The sequence below is a fragment of the Coregonus clupeaformis genome, chromosome 29 (genome assembly GCF_020615455.1).
Source record: "Coregonus clupeaformis isolate EN_2021a chromosome 29, ASM2061545v1, whole genome shotgun sequence".
Lineage (NCBI taxonomy): Eukaryota > Metazoa > Chordata > Actinopteri > Salmoniformes > Salmonidae > Coregonus > Coregonus clupeaformis.
In genome coordinates this window covers 15,726,544-15,750,748 of record NC_059220.1, presented here as the reverse complement: position 1 = coordinate 15,750,748, position 24,205 = coordinate 15,726,544, and the positions used below count along the sequence as shown (strand labels likewise).

Sequence of the window (24,205 nt, the reverse complement as noted above, 5' to 3'; positions counted from 1 at the left end):
AAAACTGTTTAATCCCCTTGGATTGATGAGGAATTGAAAGATTGTATGGTTGAGAGGGATGAGTCAAAAGGTATGGCAAATGAGTCTGGCAGCCCAACTGATTGGCAAACGAACTGCAAATTAAGAATTCATGTGACTAAACTAAGTAAAATAATAAACTATACTATGAAACAAAAATAAATGATATAAAGAATTATAGTAAAAAGCTTTGGAGCACCTTAAATAAAATGTTGGGAAAAAAGGCAAACTCGGCTCCATCATTCATTGAATCAGATGGCTCATTCATCACAAAACGCACTGATATTGCCAACTACTTTAATTACTTCTTCATTGGCAAGATAAGCAAACTTAGGTATGACATGCCAGCAACAAACGATGACACTACACATCCAAGTATATCTGACCAAATTATGAAAGACAAGAATTGTACTTTTGAATTCCGTAAAGTCAGTTTGGAAAAGGTGAAAAAAGTATTGTTGTCTATCAACAATGACAAGCCACCGGGGTCTGACAATCTGGATGGAAAATTACTGAGTATAATAGCGGACGATATTGCCACTCCTATTTCCCACATCTTCAATTTAAGCCTACTAGAAAGTGTGTGCCCTCAGGCCTGGAGGGAAGCTAAAGTCAAGAATAGTAAAGCCCCCTTTACTGCCTAAAATAGCTGACCAATCAGCCTGTTACCAACCCTTAGTAAACCTCTGGAAAAAATGGTGTTTGACCAGATACAATGCTATTTCACAGTAAACAAACTGACAACAGACTTTCAGCACGCTTATAAGGAAGGACACTCAACAAGCACAGCACTTACACAAATGACTGATGATTGGCTGAGAAAAAATGATGATAAAATGATTGTGGGGGCTGTCATGTTAGACTTCAGTGCAGCTTTTGATATTATCGATCATAGTCTGCTGCTGGAAAAACATATGTGTTATGGACCACCCATACACAAAAATGTATGCACGCATGACTGTAAGTCGCTTTGGATAAAAGCGTCTGCTAAATGGCATATTATTATATTATTATGGCTTTACACCCCCTGCTATAATGTGGATAAAGAGTTATTTGTCTAACAGAACACAGAGGGTGTTCTTTAATGGAAGCCTCTCAAACATCATCCAGGTAGAATCAGGAATTCTTCATGGTAGCTGTTTAGGCCCTTTACTTTTTTCAATCTTTACTAACGACATGCCACTGGCTTTGAGTAAAGCCAGTGTGGTCTATGTATGCGGATGACTCAACACTATACACGTCAGCTACTACAACAACTTGTCACGATCGTCGTAAGCAACGGACCAAGGCGCAGCGTGATATGCGTACATCTTTTAATGAGTACTTATTAACAATAACAAAACAACAAAACGATACGTGAAGTCCTAAGGTTAACTAAACACAAACCTCTCCGGAACAAGATCCCACAAAAGACAAGTGCACAACAGGCTGCCTAAGTATGGTTCCCAATCAGAGACAACGAGCCACAGCTGTCTCTAATTGGGAACCACCCCGGCCAACATAGAAACACATAAACTAGAACAAGAACATCGAAAACGAAACATAGAACCTAACACCCAGAAACTAACACATAGAAACTAACACCCTGGCTCAACATATAAAAGTCCCCAAAGACAAGTGCACAACAGGCTGCCTAAGTATGGTTCCCAATCAGAGACAACGAGCCACAGCTGTCTCTAATTGGGAACCACCCCGGCCAACATAGAAACACATAAACTAGAACAAGAACATCGAAAACGAAACATAGAACCTAACACCCAGAAACTAACACATAGAAACTAACACCCTGGCTCAACATATAAAAGTCCCCAGAGCCAGGGTGTGACAGTACTCCACCCACACTAAACCCAACAGGGGAGGGGCCGGGTGGGCATTCCGCCTCGGAGGCGGATCCGGCTCCGGGCGTGACCACCACCCTCTAACTAACCCCCCGTAGCGCCCCTGGTCTGGAGCGGATTGCTTAGGCTCCGGTGTGGAGCAGCTGACCGGTACCTGACCAGGCACCGGTGAAACAGGCACGGGCTGTGCCGGACTGACGACGTGCACCACAGGCTTGGTGCGGGGAGCAGGAATGGGCCGGACCGGGCTGACGACGCGCACCACTGACTTGGTGCGGGGAGCAGGAACGGGCCGGACCGGGCTGGCGACGTGCACCACAGTTTTGGTGCGAGGGGCAGGAACAGGCAGGGCCGGGCAGGCGACGCGCACCACAGGCTTGGTGCTAGGGGCAGGAACAGGCCGGGCCGGGCTGGCGACCCGCACCCCAGGCTCGGAGACCCATGCATACCCCACAGGACATGCCACCAGAGGTCTCTTCACAGTCCCCAAGTCCAGAACAGACTATGGGAGGCGCACATTACTACATAGAGCCATGACTACATGGAACTCTATTCCACATCAGGTAACTAATGCAAGCAGTAGAATCAGATTTTTTTTAACAGGTAAAAATACACCTTATGGAACAACGGGGACTGTGAAAAGACACACACAAAGGTACAGACACACGCATACACACACATTGTGATATTGTTGTATGGTGGTATTAAACATTTTGTATTGTAGTGGTGTAATAATGTTATATGATGTACTGTTTTATCTTTTGTTTTATATGTAATGTAAGTGCTTTAATATGTTTGGACCCCAGGAAGAGTAGCTGCTGCTAATGGGGATCCCTAATAAATACAAATACAAATATCACAGAATGTATACTCATAGCTTCTCTTATTCCTTATACAGTGGGGAGAAAAAGTATTTAGTCAGCCACCAATTGTGCAAGTTCTCCCACTTAAAAAGATGAGAGAGGCCTGTAATTTTCATCATAGGTACACGTCAACTATGACAGACAAAATGAGAAGAAAAAAATCCAGAAAATCACATTGTAGGATTTTTTATGAATTTATTTGCAAATTATGGTGAAAAATAAGTATTTGGTCAATAACAAAAGTTTCTCAATACTTTGTTATATACCCTTTGTTGGCAATGACACAGGTCAAACGTTTTCTGTAAGTCTTCACAAGGTTTTCACACACTGTTGCTGGTATTTTGGCCTATTCCTCCATGCAGATCTCCTCTAGAGCAGTGATGTTTTGGGGCTGTCGCTGGGGAACACGGACTTTCAACTCCCTCCAAAGATTTTCTATGGGGTTGAGATCTGCAGACTGGCTAGGCCACTCCAGGACCTTGAAATGCTTCTTACGAAGCCACTCCTTCGTTGCCCGGGCGGTGTGTTTGGGATCATTGTCATGCTGAAAGACCCAGCCACGTTTCATCTTCAATGCCCTTGCTGATGGAAGGAGGTTTTCACTCAAAATCTCACGATACATAGCCCCATTCATTCTTTCCTTTAGACGGATCAGTCGTCCTGGTCCCTTTGCAGAAAAACAGCCCCAAAGCATGATGTTTCCACCCCCATGCTTCACAGTAGGCATTATTTGTCCTCCAAACACGACGAGTTGAGTTTTTACCAAAAAGTTATATTTTGGTTTCATCTGACCATATGACATTCTCCCAATCCCTCTTCTGGATCATCCAAATGCACTCTAGCAAACTTCAGACGGGCCTGGACATGTACTGACTTAAGCAGGGGACACGTCTGGCACTGCAGGATTTGAGTCCCTGGCGGTGTAGTGTGTTACTGATGGTAGGCTTTGTTACTTTGGTCCCAGCTCTCTGCAGGTCATTCACTAGGTCCCCCCGTGTGGTTCTGGGATTTTTGCTCACCGTTCTTGTGATCATTTTGACCCCACGGGGTGAGATCTTGCGTGGAGCCCCAGATCGAGGGAGATTATCAGTGGTCTTGTATGTCTTCCATTTCCTAATAATTGCTCCCACAGTTGATTTCTTCAAACCAAGCTGCTTACCTATTGCAGATTCAGTCTTCCCAGCCTGGTGCAGGTCTACAATTTTGTTTCTGGTGTCCTTTGACAGCTCTTTGGTCTTGGCCATAGTGGAGTTTGGAGTGTGACTGTTTGAGGTTGTGGACAGGTGTCTTTTATACTGATAACAAGTTCAAACAGGTGCCATTAATACAGGTAACGAGTGGAGGACAGAGGAGCCTCTTAAAGAAGAAGTTACAGGTCTGTGAGAGCCAGAAATCTTGCTTGTTTGTAGGTGACCAAAGACTTATTTTCCACCATAATTTGCAAATAAATTCATTAAAAATCCTACAATGTGATTTTCTGGGAAAAAAAATCTCAATTTGTCTGTCATAGTTGACGTGTACCTATGATGAAAATTACAGGCCTCTCTCATCTTTTTAAGTGGGAGAACTTGCACAATTGGTGGCTGACTAAATACTTTTTTTCCCCACTGTATTTGTTTTATTGGGCTTTGAGGGCTTTACCATTGTTCTCCTATATTACCTTATTTATTTTGCAGGGATTACAAAAAGATTGAATGAGAACTGAATTGGGCCTATATGCTTCAATATCTCATTTCATATCTCCATAAGAATCAACCACCAAAGTGATTGTCACATTTGGTCTTGGATTGGTATCAATGGACATTCTTTCTGAATGTTTTCTGAATGTCGAATCAATATGCTGTTCTGTTGTGTTGCATCTTCCTTTATTAGTTTTATTCATGCTCATTGTATGGGAAGGTCAACTCCATTCTGTATTAAAGTTCAGAGAAACTTTGAAAACCACGATCAAGGATGTATCTATCTATTTTATCTATCTATGAGCTATATATCCAGACACCACATATACACCAAATATCCAGTGCTGGGAGCTACAGTTGTATTATTGATTACATTTGATATTTTCCAGCCTTGTCTATGAGAGCCTATAGTAGAGCTGATAATTGAAATAGTATGTGATGGTATCGGTATCTGAAGGCAAAGGAAACAGCTGATGACGTTGATAGAACTCTGATTGCCTGCCTGGTTGGTTGATTGACAATCAAAGCAGCAGGCATTGCCCCTGGATATCTAGTTCTAGAAGGAGGTATCTAGTTCTAGAAGATCTCTAGTTCTAGAAGGAGATATCTAGCTCTAGAAGATCTCTAGTTCTAGAAGGATATTTCTAGCGCTAGAAGGAGATATCTAGTTCTAGAAAGATATATCTAGCTCTAGCAGGAGATATCTAGTTATAGAAGATATCTATCTCTAGAAGGAGATATCTAGCTCTAGAAGGATATCTATAGTTCTAGAAGGAGATGTGTAGTTATCAGGCCCAGTACAGTAAACAAAAAGCTCCTAAAATGGCTTGATTTAGCAGATCCTCATATCTGAGTCTGCCCTCTCTCTTGCGAGGCAGATCTAAGTATTGATAAAATGATCCAAATGTATATTGATACCTTTGCACATTTGCAGTTTAAAGGCAAGAGAGGTGTGTTTTTACAGCGTGAGCGAGCAGCGCAGGTTTGAATAATAAGAATACTGGATGCAGCGCCCACCCCAAATCCCCCTGTCTGCATTTCTGAATAAGCAGAAGTTTAAACAGGCTGGAAGGGATTGCAAGAAAATCACAACCAACCATGCCATCAACAATTCACAGGGTTATTCTATATAGAGATATCTCCTTGCAAATCATTGCTGAAAAGAAGCCATATCAGATGGTTGATGGAAATAGCTGTTGATGTGTGGTGTTGATGTGCTGCTTTCTCTATTTAAATGGTGAACTGTCTTATTTTTTTCCATAACTAGGATATTATCAACACAAAGCATTTTAGACTGGAAGGAATTGTTGCTTATATCATGTGATCTCCGGTGTGTGGAGCATTGATTCCAAGGTTCTACTGAGGATGAACTGTACAGGCAGATCTGGTAGAGGTCATCATTATAGTATTGACTTATGGTACAGGTATGGTATAGTATAGGTATATGATATAGGTATATAGGTATAGGGCCCTGTGTAGCTCAGTTGGTAGAGCATGGCGTTTGCAACACCAGGGTTGTGGGTTCGATTCCCACGGGGGGCCAGTATGAAAAATGTATGCACTCACTAACTGTAAGTCGCTCTGGATAAGAGCGTCTGCTAAATGACGTAAATGTAAAATGTATGGTATAGGAAATAATTATGCCATAGGTATGGTATAGGTTTAGTATAGTATAATGCAGTGCATTCGGAAAGTATTCAGACCGCTTTATCAAAATGATGACAAAAGATTTTCCTACTAATTATTTGCCTCCTTATGAATGTCATTGTATTTCCAAGCCACTGTAATGCACTTTGGATGAAATCTTCATCAGCGCTCAATGACGATGCATTGAGTAGAATGCTCAGTCAGGTATCAGTCCAAAATGAACGTTCAAAACAATATTGTGACGAAACATGCAACCCATGAATATATAAGCTGCCAGTTAAAACTTTGTGGTGGTTATAAATTACTGGAAGCTTGTATATAGAGTGTGCACCTCTTTATTTTGATAGCCTGCAGTTTACTCGCCATTAGTAAGCACCTCTACTAACAGCTCATGCTTTTCATTGCCTTGCTAACTAACTAACATTCCCCTACTACTGGAGCCGTATCCTGTTTTTATAACTTATAAATATAACGTGCATAGATTTATAGACGTCAGTATTAAAATAGAACTGAACTATAAATCCGGCTAGTTTGAGAGGGACAAAACAAAACCCATATAATTCCAAACTCTTCAAGATCCTTCAAACTGGGAAGCCAACCAAGTCATGGAGAGTCCTCCTGTAAGCCACAGATGATACACTGTTCTCCAACTCAAGGTGGCTGGTGCTAAATTGTGTTTGTCTGTAGTCTGCATTAGTCATTATTGTGTGTGTAAGCAGCTCCAATCAGATTTGGTCATTAGGATCCTGACACGCCGCCCGTGAGCGGGTTGAGTGAATCAGAAATGAAATTCCTTTGAGGCGGGAAGGAGAAGGATAACTCGCCGGCACAGTTGTCGCCGCTCATTTTCTTGGAGCTCCTAGTTAGTTAGGTTCATTTCATTCTTCCCAAATGAGCAGAGCGGACTGTTGAGTTTCATATAACACACACACACATACACACGCACTCTCTCTCTCACACTCACACACACTCTCTCACACTCTCTCTCACACACACACACACACACACTCTCTTACACACACACACACACACTCTCTCTCTCTCTCTCTCACGCACGCACACACACACACACGCTGTTGATTTACTTGTTTATTATCGAGTGTGCTTTTGATTGAGGAGCAGTTTGGATTCATGGAATTGTTTGACCTTTGTAGAGGCATCTGCAAAATAGACAAAACGGTTTCGACGGCACGCAAACAAAAAACAGTTTATACAGTGTTTAAGAGGAATGAGGAAAAACCAAGCTTGCTGGGCGGGGGGTTGTTCATCTCTATACATTTTTTATGCAATTAAAGATCCACTGAAAGGCCTGCGTGGATTTCTGATTGTCTGATGCTCAGAATTCCTGATCTAAATAGAAGCACTTTGGTAATGTTGCTGTATTCTGGTATTTGATATTCCTACAGTACAACAGGGCTGTGCGTTTGTCTAGTGGACAATCTGTTGGGCTCTTGATTATGTCCATCATCTTTAATGCATAGGACATCTTCTTCAAGTAACCACCAATCACACTTGTTATATCAGTGGCAGGCGTTTGTATAAAGCTAATAACCAATGTTGTGTTGAGAATTATACACTCATATCAACATAATATAATATCTGACAATATAACAACCTTTGTTTACCAGAATGTCTTTAGTTTCCCATTTCTGGGTCTTGTTCAGTAGGTCACACCATAGCGAAATGTTTTCAAACATTCTTAAACAGAAAACAAAAATATCCAGGTGGTCCCTCTTTGTTTCAGCTCATTTTCTAAAGTTTTGTGCCTAATGAACATTACCCTAATGTGTCCTTTGATGTGTTGTGTTATCAGGGGGGGTTGCTGCAGAGCCACTGGGAGGCTCAGAGGGATGCCCTGGACCAGCTGAGTCTGAAGCTGAAGAGCCAGCAGTATTGCACTGCCACCATCAGGAGGACTGGGAGGGATTACCCACAGATGCCCAAGAACAACAGGTAGGTCGCCACCATTGACCCCTTAGGACCACTGTACCTCACCATTGATCCTCAGGGCCACCATACTTATGGGGACTCACTGGATTATGTTATACAGTTCAACAATCAGATGTCATCAATTTAGGTAGCCTACTGTATGAGCCAGCCCATACTGGGAACATGTTTTTTTTTTTTTTTTACTTGGTATTTTATTTTGAAATGGTGTCTTTTATTTTGAAATAGAGAAATATACTGTACAGAAAATGGAAGCATCTCAATGATGACTGTTTATTCTTGCTACCACTATAACCACTAAAGCTCGGGACAAAATAATGTGGTCTCTTGCAAAGAAGAAGAATAAGGCTTTCTCTTTCTACAAAAGAAGTTGGTCTGTCAATTTAAGCATTCTGTTTATTCACAATGGAATGAGATCTCACACACACTTTTTCATTCGGGCCTTACGTTCTTAACATTGTAATCTGCTGTGTACAGCAGAAGCTCAGCACAGCTCTTTGTCATGTTTCATGCCTTACTTTGAGGGTCTCTCTCCCCCAGTGGTTATCACTAACACACAGAAGCTAGCTACTGTACTACACAAGCTACTGTTCCACACACTGGGAAAATACACACTTCAAAGACTAGGAATGGGAGAGGTATGTTTGTTGTGCTGATGATAAGCAATGGAAAAATGTGAGTGGACATAATGGACACCAAGCACAGAGCTGTTGTTCGTACCTGTACACCAAAACCAATACAAGTTGTACAGGATTTTTGAACAATAATGGTTTTATACATGTCATTGGTAAAAGCCTTTCCTCTAAAGCCTGAAGTGGACCCATGTTCATAAGTGAATGTTAAAGGATTATATGACCACAGATTATTCAACACAGTACCCTTAGTGGTAGGTAGCAGAGGAGGCCGGTGGGCAAAGATAAAGGAGGACAGGCACATTGTGAAGGCTGGAATGGAAATGTATCAAACACATTGTATCTATAAAAGATACCGTTCTATTTATTCCATTCCAGCCATTACAATGAGCTCGTCCTCCGATATCTCCACCCACCAGCCACCACTGGTAGGTAAGCTACATTTCTGTGTCTTCTGATTTTAGAACAGTTATTATATATGTAATTGGAAAAAGCCTTTCCTCTAACCCATGTTAGTAACTGAATTTTAAAGGATTATTCGACCACAGATTATTCAACAGTAACCTGAGTGGTAGATAGGTAGGGAGGTAGGCAGGTTCCATTTCTGTCTTTGTCTCCTGCTCCCCAGTCATTCCTGCAGCAGACCTAGCTGACTCCCCTCCCTTGGCTTTGAAGCCTCATTTTAATCCTTTTAAGCCTCTCATTGTAATGATTTATTTTGTGGAAAACCATAATGAACCTTTGAATTTTAATGATGGCTGCCTGCTCAAGGATTCATTGTTTTGACTCTTTGGCCCTTACCTTTGCATGTCTTCGGGGAGGAGCTGTCGAAATCTATAGCCGGGGCTGCCTCTCCTCTCCTCTTGCTGGCTGACCCGCCGCTGCGTTTTCCTGCCTGTCGACTCACTAGCACACCTCTGAACCTTGAAGCTGATAAATACGGGACTACTGCCATTCACTGAGACTGAGACTGAGAGAGGGACTCAAAAGGCTCCACCTAAGGAGAGGCCAAGGGGAGATTTCTCTAAGATGTGTGTCCGGAATGGCACCCTATTCCCTGTATAGTGCACTGCTTTTGGCCAAAGCCCCTGTCCTATTCCCTATAGTGCGCCAGAGTTCTATATAGTTAATAGGGAGCCATTTCAGAGTCACAGCCTAAGACAGCCCTGCCTGTTTAAAGGCACCATACAGGGATAGATGTTAGATGTTAAATTCCCTCATTAGCAACTGACGGAATTAGAAGGGCCTTTCTATAAAAGTGTCACTTTAAATGAGATGTGAGGAGTGTCAGTAAAGCGTCCAAACTTTCCTTCCCATTGCTCGGAGACACAGTGGCTCAAGTGATAGGCGGTGGTGTCGCATTAGGTACAGTATCTAGCACTGCTCTCCTATCAGGCAGCCAGCACTCCTCTGAGATTGATGTTAAATGGATTTGAAAAGAATAGAGGAGGGAAATGCATCCATTTCAGACGCTAGCGTTTCTGTCAGGCTGGGGCTGTAGTGTGCAGCACCCACCCACCCACCCACCGAGGTAGCACCCACCCACCCACCCATCGAGGTAGCACCCACCCACCCACCCAACCACCCACAGAGGTAGCACCCACCCACCCACCGAGGTAGCACCCACCCACCCACCCATCGAGGTAGCACCCACCCACCCACCCAACCACCCACAGAGGTAGCACCCACCCACCCACCGAGGTAGCACCCACCCACCCATCCACAGAGGTAGCACCCACCCACCCACCGAGGTAGCACCCACCCACCCACCCATCCACAGAGGTAGCACCCACCGACCCAACCACCCACAGAGGTAGCACCCACCCACCCATCCACAGAGGTAGCACCCACCCACCCACCCACCCACAGAGGTAGCACCCACCCACCCATCAACAGAGGTAGAACCCACCCACCCACACATCCACAGAGGTAGCACCCACCACCCATCCACAGAGGTAGCACCACCCACCCATCCACAGAGATAGCACCCACCCACCCACACATCTACAGAGGTAGCACCCACCCACCCATCCACAGAGGTAGCACCCACCCACCCACACATCTACAGAGGTAGCACCCACCCACCCATCCACAGAGGTAGAACCCACCCACCCACACATCCACAGAGGTAGCACCCACCCACCCATCCACAGAGGTAGAACCCACCCACCCACACATCCACAGAGGTAGAACCCACCCACCCAACCACCCACAGAGGTAGCACCCACCCACCCACCGAGTGGCACCCACTCACCCACCCACCCAGAGGTAGCACCCACCCACCCATCAACAGAGGTAGAACCCACCCACCCACACATCCACAGAGGTAGCACCCACCCACCCATCCACAGAGGTAGCACCCACCCACCCATCCACAGAGGTAGCACCCACCCACCCACACATCTACAGAGGTAGCACCCACCCACCCATCCACAGAGGTAGAACCCACCCACCCACACATCCACAGAGGTAGCACCCACCCACCCATCCACAGAGGTAGAACCCACCCACCCACACATCCACAGAGGTAGCACCCACCCACCCACAGAGGTAGCACCACCCACCCACCCACAGAGGTAGCACCCACCCACAGTACAGTAAGTGCTTTGTACACAACCAAGGCAACTGACAGAGAAATATTCTGACAGTTCAAAAGGCTATAAAGTAGCTCTGACAAATGGATCCTGCTGTGTGAGCCTTGATTTTATTCCCTGATTTGTTTGTTTGGTTAGATGCCCACAGATATCTTGTTCTACATGCATTTATTTTTGTATTGACGGGAAATATATATATATCGCCAAAGGAATATTGTAACGTATTTATCTGTTTAAAAAGCCGTACGGCAGCATCCGTATAATAAGTTGTGGAATGTAATGCCTTAGGGTGACTTTCTTCGTCTGAGGCTTTACTTGTCACACAGTTTCCTATTTCCTGTCTCCCCTGTTTTGTTATGATACATGTCTTCTGTATAACAAGGACTTAAATGTCCATATTTACCCCGGTGTCATTTTGTTTAATCAATGTCTGCTTGAGTTTTAAGTTCCTCTGCGTCCACATCACAAAGGACACAAACAACACCACCACTCTTGTCAAGAGGTCGCAACAGCGTCTCTACTTCCTAATGCGGCTGAAGAAATTCGGCATGCCACCCCGGGTTCTCTCCAAATACTACTGCTGCACCATCGAGAGCGTCCTGACCGGTTGCATCAAGGCCTGGTACGGGAATTGCTCTGTCCACGACCGCAAGGCCCTCCGGCAGGTGGTGAAGAGTGCCCAGTACGTCACTGGGACCATGCCGCCACCCATCCAGGACATCTACTCGAAATGGTGCCTGAGGAAGGCTCGCAGCATCATCAAGGACCCCACACACCCCAGCCACGAGCTGTTCTCTCCCTTACCGTCGGGCAGACGTTATTGGAGCATGAGGTCTGATACCAACAGGCTCAGAGACAAATTCTATCTACGAGCCAAGACTGCTGAACACTTGAACTGGACTGACCACCTGCTCTGATTCTCCGCACCTTAGAACAAATCACAACTGCTGCTATCAGACTCTTATTATACTGCTCAATTTATACACTTGCCCCCCAATCCCCCCTTCCCAGATACACGTGTAAATAGTGGACTATAAATGGTGCCTTCCTGTATTATACTGATGCTAAAATGTTTATTCTATTCTACTGAGACATTTACTTTATGTTCATATTCTTCTCTTTTCTTATTTCTTATTGTTGTTTCATTGTCGAGAAGGAACCTGCAAGTAAGTATTTGGTTGGACGATGTATACGGTAAACTCGAAAATGCTCATACATAGAGCTCCGCCATGCTCGTTGAAATGACATACAGTTTGTAGTACTAAGCCCAAACTCAATACCGCTCCTGTTTTAACTTTGTTGCTGCTATAAATTAAAGTAGAGAGTGTGTGTTTTATGGTTATTTATGTAATCTCATTCATAGTAGTTTCCATTCGACTGTTTTGTGAATGTGAGGCGAGGAAAGGGAATGGAACGACATCGGCAGCCTGACACAACTCTGTCCAGAGCAGCCCGGATGAATTCCAAAACAATTTGAACCACTAATGTTTAATAACATGTAGCCACCCGCCGAGCTTAAAAACCTAACCAAAGCCCTGACGATAATGTGTATGTGTGAGCAATTACCCATGTTAATTTCATAAATATTTTATGTTATTTCATGTCAGGGTCCTGGGGAGGGGGAACTAGAGATTGGGGTGTGACAGAGGGCGGGAGGGAGTGATGGAAGGGGAGGGAGGCATGTGTGGAGGGTTGGAAGAAGGGAGGAAGCAGAGTTGAAGTCATGTTTAATTAAGATGTTTCTGTGCTGTAGAGGTGTCACTCACTAGCTTGGTCAGAGATCCAGTATGCGTCTAACCCTGTTCACTCCTCCTGAACCCGGAGCTCTACTACTGGGCCAGCAGTAATTAACACCGCTTGTCAAATATCCTGCTGCCTTTCTATCCATCTTTTTAACCTGGCGGTGACGCTGGGGAGGAGGTGGACATTAGGTGATGGTGAGGCTGGGGAGGAGGTGGACATTAAGTGATGGTGAAGCTGGGGAGGAGGTGGACATTAGGTGATGGTGACGCTGGGGAGGAGGTGGACATTAGGTGATGGTGAAGCTGGGGAGGAGGTGGACATTAGGTGATGGTGAAGCTGGGGAGGAGGTGGACATTAGGTGTTGGTGAAGCTGGGGAGGAGGTGGACATTAGGTGATGGTGAAGCTGGGGAGGAGGTGGACATTAGGTGATGGTGAATCTGGGGAGGAGGTGGACATTAGGTGATGGTGAAGCTGGGTAGGAGGTGGACATTAGGTGACGGTGAAGCTTGGGAGGAGGTGGACATTAGGTGATGGTGAAGCTGGGTAGGAGGTGGACATTAGGTGATGGTGAAGCTGGGGAGGAGTTGGACATTAGGTGATGGTGAATCTGGGGAGGAGGTGGACATTAGGTGATGGGCGTTTGGTGGGGGTAGTGAGGATGTGTCAGTCGGTATGTTCTGCAGGATATTTCACAGGCACTTCGTCTCTAACCCCAGCTCCTTCTCCTTGTCCTCTTCCCCCTCCTCCCTCCTCTCCTCCCTCCTCTCCTCCTCCCTCCTCTCCTCCTCCCTCCTCTCCTCCCCTCCCTCCTCTCTTCCCTCCTCCCTCTCCTCTCTCCTCCTCCTCTCTTATCCCCTCCTACCTCTCCTCCATCCTTCCTCTCCTTCCTCCTTCCTGGACTCCAGTCTGCAGGAGTTTGAGTCTGACTTCCAGGAGCTCTGGGATTGGCTTATGGACATGGACTCTGTGGTGATGGACAGCCACGAGCTGATGATGTCAGAGGAGCAGCAGCAGCATCTCTACAAGGTGAGTGGCTGTTACTGACTGACTTTTACTGGCTGGCTGACTGACTACCTGACTGACTGACTGGCTGACTAACTGTTACTGACTGATTGTTACTGGCTGGCTGACTGACTGTTACTGATGGACTGTTATTGACTGACTGTTACTGGCTGGCTGACTGACTGACTGACTAACTGTTACTGACTGACTAACTGGCCAGCTGGCTGTTACTGGATGGTTGGCTGGGGGGTACTGGCTGGCTGTAACTGGATGTTACTGGATGTCTGTTACTGGATGGCTGTTACTGAGTGGATGGTGGTGCTCTACGATGATGTCTGGATGGTGGTCACTGGCGTTCACAGTTTTCTGGACCCATTTTTACATTTACATTTTAGTAATTTAGCAGACGCTCTTATCCAGAGCGACTTACAGTTAGTGAGTGCATACATTTTTCATACTGGCCCCCCGTGGGAATCGAACCCACAACCCTGGCATGGCAAGCGCCATGCTCTACCAACTGAGCTCCCCCCTGCAATGGAATGCGTCAGCCAGACAGCCACTCACAAAGTATAAACTACTGATCGCTGTCCATGGTGCTGAAATTGCGACACGTCTATGCGTCTGCCTATCGAATCGATGATAGGCTTTCTTCTGTGGTGCCAGGGCTTAGCTTTGCTTTAGCTAATGGATAACTGTTTATTGGTAGGCCTATTTGGTCGTCATGTTCTCATGTTTAGCATAACTTTTCACAAAGCTATACATGGTGTCACAATTTTTATTTTTATTTTTACCTTTATTTAACTAGGCAAGTCAGTTAAGAACAGATTCTTATTTACAATGACGGCCTACATCGGCCAAACCCGGATGACACTGTGCGCCGTCCTATGGGACTCCCAATCACGGACGGTTGTGATACAGCCTGGAATCGAACCAGGGGTCTGTTGTGACGCCTCAAGCACTGAGATGCAGTGCCTTAGACCACTGCGTCACTCGGGAGCCCAATGTTGCCATGTAGACTGCTGGCTGGCGTCAAATCATATAATTACTTGTTCAGTAATTCAATTTGGAAGTTCAAACAATGCAGATTGTAAAATTAATGTTAGATGCAACAGCATAATAATCAGCTACCAGCTAATTTTTTTTCTCTAATATAGAACTGTCTTGTATAGGCTACTAGAACCTGCATGACATGAGTCATGGATAGAAAGTTGTTGTGCGTAAAACCAGTCTATTAATGCCAAATAATACAGTCAGTCCACCCTCAATATACTAGCTTAATAGGGATTGTTTCATTATGCAGTGTAGCCTACTATCTATAGCTATATACAGTATTAAGCTGCTATTTAGTTGCTATTTATAAACGTATTATAAAAATGACACATCAAATAGCCTAACAATTCTCCTGAAGTATTCCTTGCTGCGTCTCTCTCTGTGTTTCTCTTTCTCTTTCTTTCTCTTAGAAAAAAGTTTATCTGTGTCTGTCTCTCTCTTTTTCTATGTAGTTGGCTGTAGCAGCAACAGTATGCGACACCTTGCATTTTTGTGTGCAAATGATTTCATCATGGCCTGTAGGTTGCAGACCCGACTGTATATTTTGTTTAAAAAAACATTTACCACCCTTTTTCTCCCCAATTTCGTGATATCCAATTGCGATCCAATTACGATCTTGTCAAATCGCTGCAACTCCCCAACGGGCTCGGTAGAGGCGAAGGTCGAGTCATGCGTCCTCCGAAACATGACCTGCCAAGCAGTGCTTCTTAACACCCGCCCACTTAACCCGGAAGCCAGCTGCACCAATGTGACGGAGGAAACACGTTCAACTGTTGACCGAAGTCAGCCTGCAGGCTCCCGGCCCGCCACAAGGAGTCGCCAGAGCACGATGAGCAAAGTAAAGCCCCCCCCAGGCCAAACCCTCCCCTAACCACGCTGGGCCAATTGTGCTCCTCTGTCCTCCACTCGTTACCTGTATTAATGGCACCTGTTTGAACTTGTTATCAGTATAAAAGATACCTGTCCACAACCTCAAACAGTCACACTCCAAACTCCAGTATGGCCAAGACCAAAGAGCTGTCAAAGGACACCAGAAACAAAATTGTAGACCTGCACCAGGCTGGGAAGACTGAATCTGCAATAGGTAAGCAGCTTGGTTTGAAGAAATCAACTGTGGGAGCAATTATTAGGAAATGGAAGACATACAAGACCACTGATAATCTCCCTCGATCTGGGGCTCCACGCAAGATCTCACCCCGTGGGGTCAAAATGATCACAAGAGCGGTGAGCAAAAATCCCAGAACCACACGGGGGACCTAGTGAATGACCTGCAGAGAGCTGGGACCAAAGTAACAAAGCCTACCATCAGTAACACACTACGCCAGGGACTCAAATCCTGCAGTGCCAGACGTGTCCCCCTGCTTAAACCAGTACATGTCCAGGCCCGTCTGAAGTTTGCTAGAGTGCATTTGGATGATCCAGAAGAGGATTGGGAGAATGTCATATGGTCAGATGAAACCAAAATATAACTTTTTGGTAAAAACTCAACTCGTCGTGTTTGGAGGACAAAGAATGCTGAGTTGCATCCAAAGAACACCATACCTACTGTGAAGCATGGGGGTGGAAACATCATGCTTTGGGGCTGTTTTTCTGCAAAGGGACCGGGACGACTGATCTGTGTAAAGGAAAGAATTAATGGGGCCATGTATTGTGAGATTTTGAGTGAAAACCTCCTTCCATCAGCAAGGGTCATTGAAGATGAAAGCGTGGCTGGGTCTTTCAGCATGACAATGATCCCAAACACACCGCCGGGCAACCTTAAGGAGTGGCTTCGTAAGAAGCATTTCAAGGTCCTGGAGTGGCCTAGCCAGTCTCCAGATCTCAACCCCCATAGAAAATCTTTGGAGGGAGTTGAAAGTCTGTGTTGCCCAGCGACAGCCCCAAAACATCACTGCTCTAGAGGAGATCTGCATGGAGGAATGGGCCAAAATACCAGCAACAGTGTGTGAAAACCTTGTGAAGACTTACAGAAAATGTTTGACCTGTGTCATTCCCAACAAAGGGTATATAACAAAGTATTGAGAAACTTTTGTTGTTGACCAAATACTTATTTTCCACCATAATTTGCAAATAAATTCATAAAAAATCCTACAATGTGATTTTCTGGAATTTTTGTTCTAATTTTGTCTGTCATGGTTGACGTGTACCTATGATGAAAATGACAGGCCTCTCTCATCTTTTTAAGTGGGAGAACTTGCACAATTGGTGGCTGACTAAATACTTTTTTCCCCCACTGTATATATTTTTATAGACATCGATGACAGGCGCATGGGCCCCCAGAGCTCACGGGCACCCTGCCTTGAGGGAACTTTGGGCCGGGTCCTGGGAGAGGGGGTGTGTGTGAGTGGGGTTGGGGGTGGGGAGGGGTTCTTTAGTAATCCTTTCCATGCACCTCTCTTCCGCTCCACCCATCCCCTGACCCCCAGACCATCGCTAGCATCCTGATTGCCAGAGAGCTCCCCTTATCACATTCCATTAGGTGTCATTTCATAAAAGTCAAAAGATCTCTGGCAACGGAAACGAAAGAGAGATAGGTATTAACACTAGAAGAACCAAGTGAGTCATGTTGACTCAAGATCAATTTAAAATTAAAATATCTCTGCCATTTTTAAATTCATGCACCTCTCTGTCCTTGACTTTTCCTAAATAAGTCTATTTAACACACATATGGTGTAAAAATGTCGATATCACAAACAGAATGTGTTATAAGCCATCCTCCTACAGAGTCACATGCAGTTAAGACATTTTGATTTCTATATAGTATCAAAAAAGCAGATTCTGAGGTTTCCAAAACCTTACCATTGCCAAATAACTCTCAAAATGTAAGAGATGAGCTCTATTTCAAAATATAACATTTTCCAAGAATAACCACTGTTCCATTCGTGCCACACATGGGCACACATCAACAGATAGCCTATAGTAACATAAACTAATGAAAAGGCTATTGTGTTCTTTTAAATAATAATTGTTTTAGTATTCTGATTTTACCCAAGACATTCATAAACACAACCAAAGTATAATTTTTACATAAAGCATATAGGAAATGTATTTATTAGACTTTTCAAAATGACTCAAAGGGGGGGTCCCTCGAGGCCTTTCTAGTGTTAATGACAAGACTGCAGCCAAAACGAATGGATGGGAAACGCACAGGGCACCATGTGTTCTGATATGAGGTCTCAGACACACTTGTCTTCTGTCCTTCAGGTGCTCCTTCCCTCAGAGGCATGGAAGGAAGGACACTGAGGGAAAGAGAGAAATAGAGAGAGGGAGAGAGAAGAAAGAGAGAGCGGGAAATAGAGAAAGAGAAGCAGAGCGATAGGAGAGAGCAGTAGAACACAGCAAGATATAGATAAAGATTCCTCTTCTTTTTTATACAGCCTTTATAGGCGCCTTTTTTTTTTTATTAGTGATAGATAAAACTGGCCATATTGTGTTAAGTCAATATGTTTGTTCATGATTAAAACAAACTCATTTGGGCCTTGATATTGATTTTTCTCCCTCCAGCGCTAATAAATATGTACTACACTGCCCATTTGTTCTACATTTTTCCATACTCTGTTTTTATCTGCACTCTGTTTTTATCTGGCTAACTCTGGATTGATTGAAAAAGGTACGTGTGTGTGTGTTGGTCCTGTGTTGCTGGCTGGCTGGCTGACTGGCTGGCTGGCTGGCTGGCTGGCAGGCAGGCAGGCTGTTTGCCAAGGCTAGGTGATTTTATCATGGTTGAGGGAGAGAGGGTTGACTGCTAGGAGGTACAGGTTGTAAATCAAGCTAATTTAGGCTATTTTTATTGTACTGATTCTGACATTCGTCATCCTTGAATTGCTTTGAGCATATGGCATATTTCAAAAGAGCAGATTGTGAATCATAAAGAAATACAATTAATAACCACCTTCAGAACTAGAAACAACATAATGACAAGAAAGGGCTCCCCAACGGCCTTCTCTTCCTCTCTCTGCACACATTTTCATTTCCAAACTGCAGAAGGTCACAGTCAATGTCAAAACTAATCTTCTCTCTCATCTTGCATATTGACCTCCCCATTAGTCATATCTCAAATGATAAAGTAGGAAATATCACACCATTTCTTTTTTTCTTTTATACTGTCATTATATGAAAGAGCCTTTATACTTTCAGAAAACGATGCCTAGCCCAGCATTATATATATTATACCTTCCTCTATGAAATTCAACAGAAATATCTCAGATATTGTGACAATAGTTCCTCCCACTACATTTCCTAAACCCGTCAATGTCATCATTTTTCAATTTAGAGAATTTGAGCTGTGTCATTAGTATCTATCCCTTAGTGGCAGACTAGCCAAATACATTTAAACTAAGTTTTTCACAATTCCTGACATTTAATCCTAGTAAAACTTCCCTGCCTTAGGTCAGTTAGGATCACCACTTTATTTTAAGAATGTGAAATGTCAGAATAATAGTAGAGAGAATGATTTATTTCAGCTTTTATTTATTTAATCACATCCCCAGTGGGTCAGAAGTTTACATACACTCAATTAGTATTTGGTAGCATTGCCTTTAAATTGTTTATCTTGGGTCAAACATTTCGGGTAGCCTTCCACAAGCTTCCCACAATAAGTTGGGTGAATTTTGGCTCATTCTTCCTTACAGAGCTGGTGTAACTGAGTCAGGTTTGTAGGCCTCCTTGCTCGCACACGCTTTTTCAGTTCTGCACACTAAATTTCTATAGGATTGAGGTCAGGGCTTTGTGATGGCCACTCCAATACCTTGACTTTGTTGTCCTTAAGCCATTTTGCCACAACTTTGGAAGTATGCTTGGGGTCATTGTCCATTTGGAAGATCCATTAGCGACCAAGCTTTAACTTCCTGACTGATGTCTTGAGATGTTGCTTCAATATATCCACATAATTTTCCTTCCTCATGATGCCATCTATTTTGTGAAGTGCACCAGTCCCTCCTGCAGCAAAGCACCCCCACAGCATGATGCTGCCACCCCCGTGCTTCACGGTTGGGATGGTGTTCTTCGGCTTGCAAGCATTCCCCTTTTTCCTCCCAAACATAACGATGGTCATTATGGCCAAACAGTTTTATTTTATTTAATCAGACCAGAGGACATTTCTCCAAAAAGTACGATCTTTGTCCCCATGTGCAGTTGCAAACCGTAGTCTGTCTTTTTTATGGCGTTTTTGGAGCAGTGGCTTCTTCCTTGCTGAGCGGCCTTTCAGGTTATGTCGATATAGAACTTGTTTTACTGTGGATATAGATACTTTTGTACCTGTTTCCTCCAGCATCTTCACAAGGTCCTTTGCTGTTGTTCTGGGATTGATTTGCACTTTTCGCACCAAAGTACGTTCATCTCTAGGAGACAGAACGCGTCTCCTTCCTGAGCGGTATGACGGCTGCGTGGTCCCATGGTGTTTACACTTGCATACTATTGTTTGTACAGATGAACGTGGTACCTTCAGGCGTTTGGAAATTGCTCCCAAGGATGAACCAGACTTGTGGAGGTCTACACATTTTCTTCTGAGGTCTTGGCTGATTTATTTAGATTTTCCCATGATGTCAAGCAAAGATCCACTGAGTTTGAAGGTAGGCCTTGAAATACATCCACAGGTACACCTCCAATTGACTCAAATGATGTCAATTAGCCTACCAGAAGCTTCTAAAGCCATTACATCATTTTCTGGAATTTTCCAAGCTGTTAACAGCACAGTCAACTTAGTGTGTATAAACTTCTGACCCACTGGAATTGTGATACAGTGAATTATAAGTGAAATAATCTGTCTGTAAACAATTGTTGGAAAAATTACTTGTGTCATGCACAAAGTAGATGTCTTAACCGACTTGCCAAAACTATAGTTTGTTAACAAGAAATTTGTGGAGTGGTTGAAAAACGAGTTTTAATGACTCCAACCTACAGTGAGGGAAAAATGTATTTGATCCCCTGCTGATTTTGTACGTTTGCCCACTGACAAAGACATGATCAGTCTATAATTTTAATGGTAGGTTTATTTGAACAGTGAGAGACAGAATAACAACAACAAAAATCCAGAAAAACGCATGTCAAAAATGTTATAAATTGATTTGCATTTTAATGAGGGAAATAAGTATTTGACCCCTCTGCAAAACATGACTTAGTACTTGGTGGCAAATCCCTTGTTGGCAATCACAGAGGTCAGACGTTTCTTGTAGTTGGCCACCAGGTTTTCACACATCTCAGGAGGGATTTTGTCCCACTCCTCTTTGCAAATCTTCTCCAAGTCATTAAGGTTTCGAGGCTGACGTTTGGCAACTCGAACCTTCAGCTCCCTCCACAGATTTTCTATGGGATTAAGGTCTGGAGACTGGCTAGGCCACTCCAGGACCTTAATGTGCTTCTTCTTGAGCCACTCCTTTGTTGCCTTGGCCGTGTGTTTTGGGTCATTATCATGCTGGAATACCCATCCCACGACCCCATTTTCAATGCCCTGGCTGAGGGAAGGAGGTTCTCACCCAAGATTTGACAGTACATGGCCCGTCCATCATCCCTTTGATGCGGTGAAGTTGTCCTGTCCCCTTAGCAGAAAAAACACCCCTAAAGCATAATGTTTCCCACCTCCATGTTTGACGGTGGGGATGGTGTTCTTGGGGTCATAGGCAGCATTCCTCCTCCTCCAAACACGGCGAGTTGAGTTGATGCCAAAGAGCTTGATTTTGGTCTCATCTGACCACAACACTTTCACCCAGTTCTCCTCTGAATCATTCAGATGTTCATTGGCAAACTTCAGACGGGCCTGTATATGTGCTTTCTTGAGCAGAGGGACCTTGCGGGCGCTGCAGGATTTCAGTCCTTCACGGCGTAGTGTGTTACCAATTGTTTTCTTGGTGACCATGGTCCCAAGAACTGCCTTGAGATCATTGACAAGATCCTCCCGTGTAGTTCTGGGCTGATTCCTCACCGTTCTCATGATCATTGCAACTCCACAAGGTGAGAACTTGCATGGAGCCCCAGGCCGAGGGAGATTGACAGTTATTTTGTGTTTCTTCCATTTGCGAATAATCGCACCAACTGTTGTCACCTTCTCACCAAGCTGCTTGGCGATGGTCTTGTAGCCCATTCCAGCCTTGTGTAGGTCTACAATCTTGTCCCTGACATCCTTGGAGAGCTCTTTGGTCTTGGCCTCCCTTTAAGAGTGTGCTCCGAATCTCAGCTCGTTACCTGTATAAAAGACACCTGGGAGCCAGAAATCTTTCTAATTGAGAGGGGGTCAAATACTTATTTCCCTCATTTAAAATGCAAATCAATTTATAACATTTTTGACATGCGTTTTTCTGGATTTTTGTTGTTGTTATTCTGTCTCTCACTGTTCAAATAAACCTACCATTAAAATTATAGACTGATCATTTCTTTGTCAGTGGGCAAACGTACAAAATCAGCAGGGGATCAAATACTTTTTTTCCCTCACTGTATATCTTATGTGATTTTGACTGCTGCTTGTCTTATTGTCCTCAGCAGAATTGGTACCTTTGGAATGAAACACTGCTACTGCCTATTAGACAGGAGAATATCCCTGGCCTTTGTGCAGTGTATTTTAAAACATTTGATCTCTACTTTTTGGCTAGATCCATAAGAAGAATGTTGTTCACAGGGGCATTGATTGCTGGCATGTACACTGTAGACCGAGCGATGATCTGTACTGATGATCAAGCTACATGTTGTGGAGTGTAACTTTATTTTCTGGCCTAAAATCTTTTGTCTGGACATTATTGACGTTATCCGTCAATGACAATCACCTCCAAATTATTGATTAGCTGAAAGAGCAATCTAATTCGTCCATAGGAGATCAACTGAAATATTCATCTGTTCATGAATATTTATGGGGGATATGCATTCATTAATATTTAATAACTTTGAATCAGGGAGTTTTTTTACGTGCTAATTTCTCTTTAAAATATTGATATTGTATATACTTGACAATGTATCCCCTCTCTCATAGTCCAGTGTCTTTGTGCAGTGTTGGTAGGACACAGGACACTTAGCAGAGTAATGCTAAACTGGATAGGTACATCAAAAAAACATATTAAATTCTTCACCTATTTTACTTCTTAGTTGCATATGTATTAGTTCTATAAAATGTAATTTTTATATTTATTCAATGTGACTTCTCATTCAAACATTGAATGGAGACAATACTGCAGCGTGTGGTAGGGAGATTCTCCATTGTGTGTGTGTGTGTTTTTTACAATTCAGGTCACTCCCACATTAGAGACTTTGCTTCTGTCTTTACCTCACATGTGACAGAGGCACAGTTGGTGGCTCTGCTCTGCTCAGCTCTGTATGAATATGACAGCCATTATCTGTAATCCTCCCTATGGAACACAGAGAACACGGTATCTATCTGAGGTAGAATGACAATCAGAATGGAAAGCAATTAAATGAAATGGAATGTTGATAACTAGATTCCTGTTTGTTTTGTTGGAGGACTGCTCAGATCAGTGAGAGAGAGTGTGTGTGTGTGTGTGTGTGGTTGTGTGTGTGTGTGTTGATCTGCATTATGGCTGGCAACAAGTGTGTGTGATTAGGGTTGGTGGAGCTACACTCCAGAAGCGAGGTGTGTGTGTGTGTTCGTGTTCGTGTGTGTGTGTGACGCAGTGCTGTGTTGTATGTATCTGGCAGGAGCAGGTGGTGTTTAATGTGGAGATTCAGCTCCATGGGGCTCTCTCTCTCCAGTCACTCAGTGTCAGACATTAACACTACACACTGAGCTGAGGTTTAGCACACACACACACACACGCTGTGGTGATACTGCTGGAGGGCTGCACACACAGTCTGTGGACCACACACACATGCACTGTTGAACACACACGTGCACACACACACACGGCTGGATGCATTAGTCATTTTCAATAATTCATAGTGAAGGCATAATAAAAGAGGAGAGTTCATTTGTTGACATTGTATTCCATGAGAAGTAATGCAGTAGCTGTCTGTAGTTTAATTCAAGTAATGTTTGACTCTCCTCCCGAACCACTTCACCATGGGAAAGCAGGGTTAGATTCCATCTAAGCTGGTGCTTGAATTAACCAGAAATGATAACAAGCTCTTATCTTTGCTTGCTTACATTTTTACCTTTTTGATAAATAAAACTATTTTATTTTCAGTGACAGCGCCTCTTTTTAAAATGTGTCCTGAATCAAAGGTCTGCTGACTGAGTACCATGCCTGGCTGTC

The 24,205-nt window shown here is 43.9% G+C and overlaps 1 protein-coding gene across 2 annotated transcripts in view; it reads left to right on the top strand.

Moving 5' to 3' along the window:
• The window catches only part of LOC121544709 (A-kinase anchor protein 6), a 207,344-nt gene that overhangs the window by 124,822 nt on the left and 58,317 nt on the right, over nucleotides 1-24,205 (top strand). For both annotated transcript variants that reach the window (XM_041854787.1, XM_041854786.1), the window contains exons 8-9: nucleotides 7,859-7,998; nucleotides 13,868-13,988. In XM_041854787.1, the coding sequence (XP_041710721.1) occupies nucleotides 7,859-7,998; nucleotides 13,868-13,988 (261 nt within the window). The remainder of the gene's footprint in view (nucleotides 1-7,858; nucleotides 7,999-13,867; nucleotides 13,989-24,205) is intronic.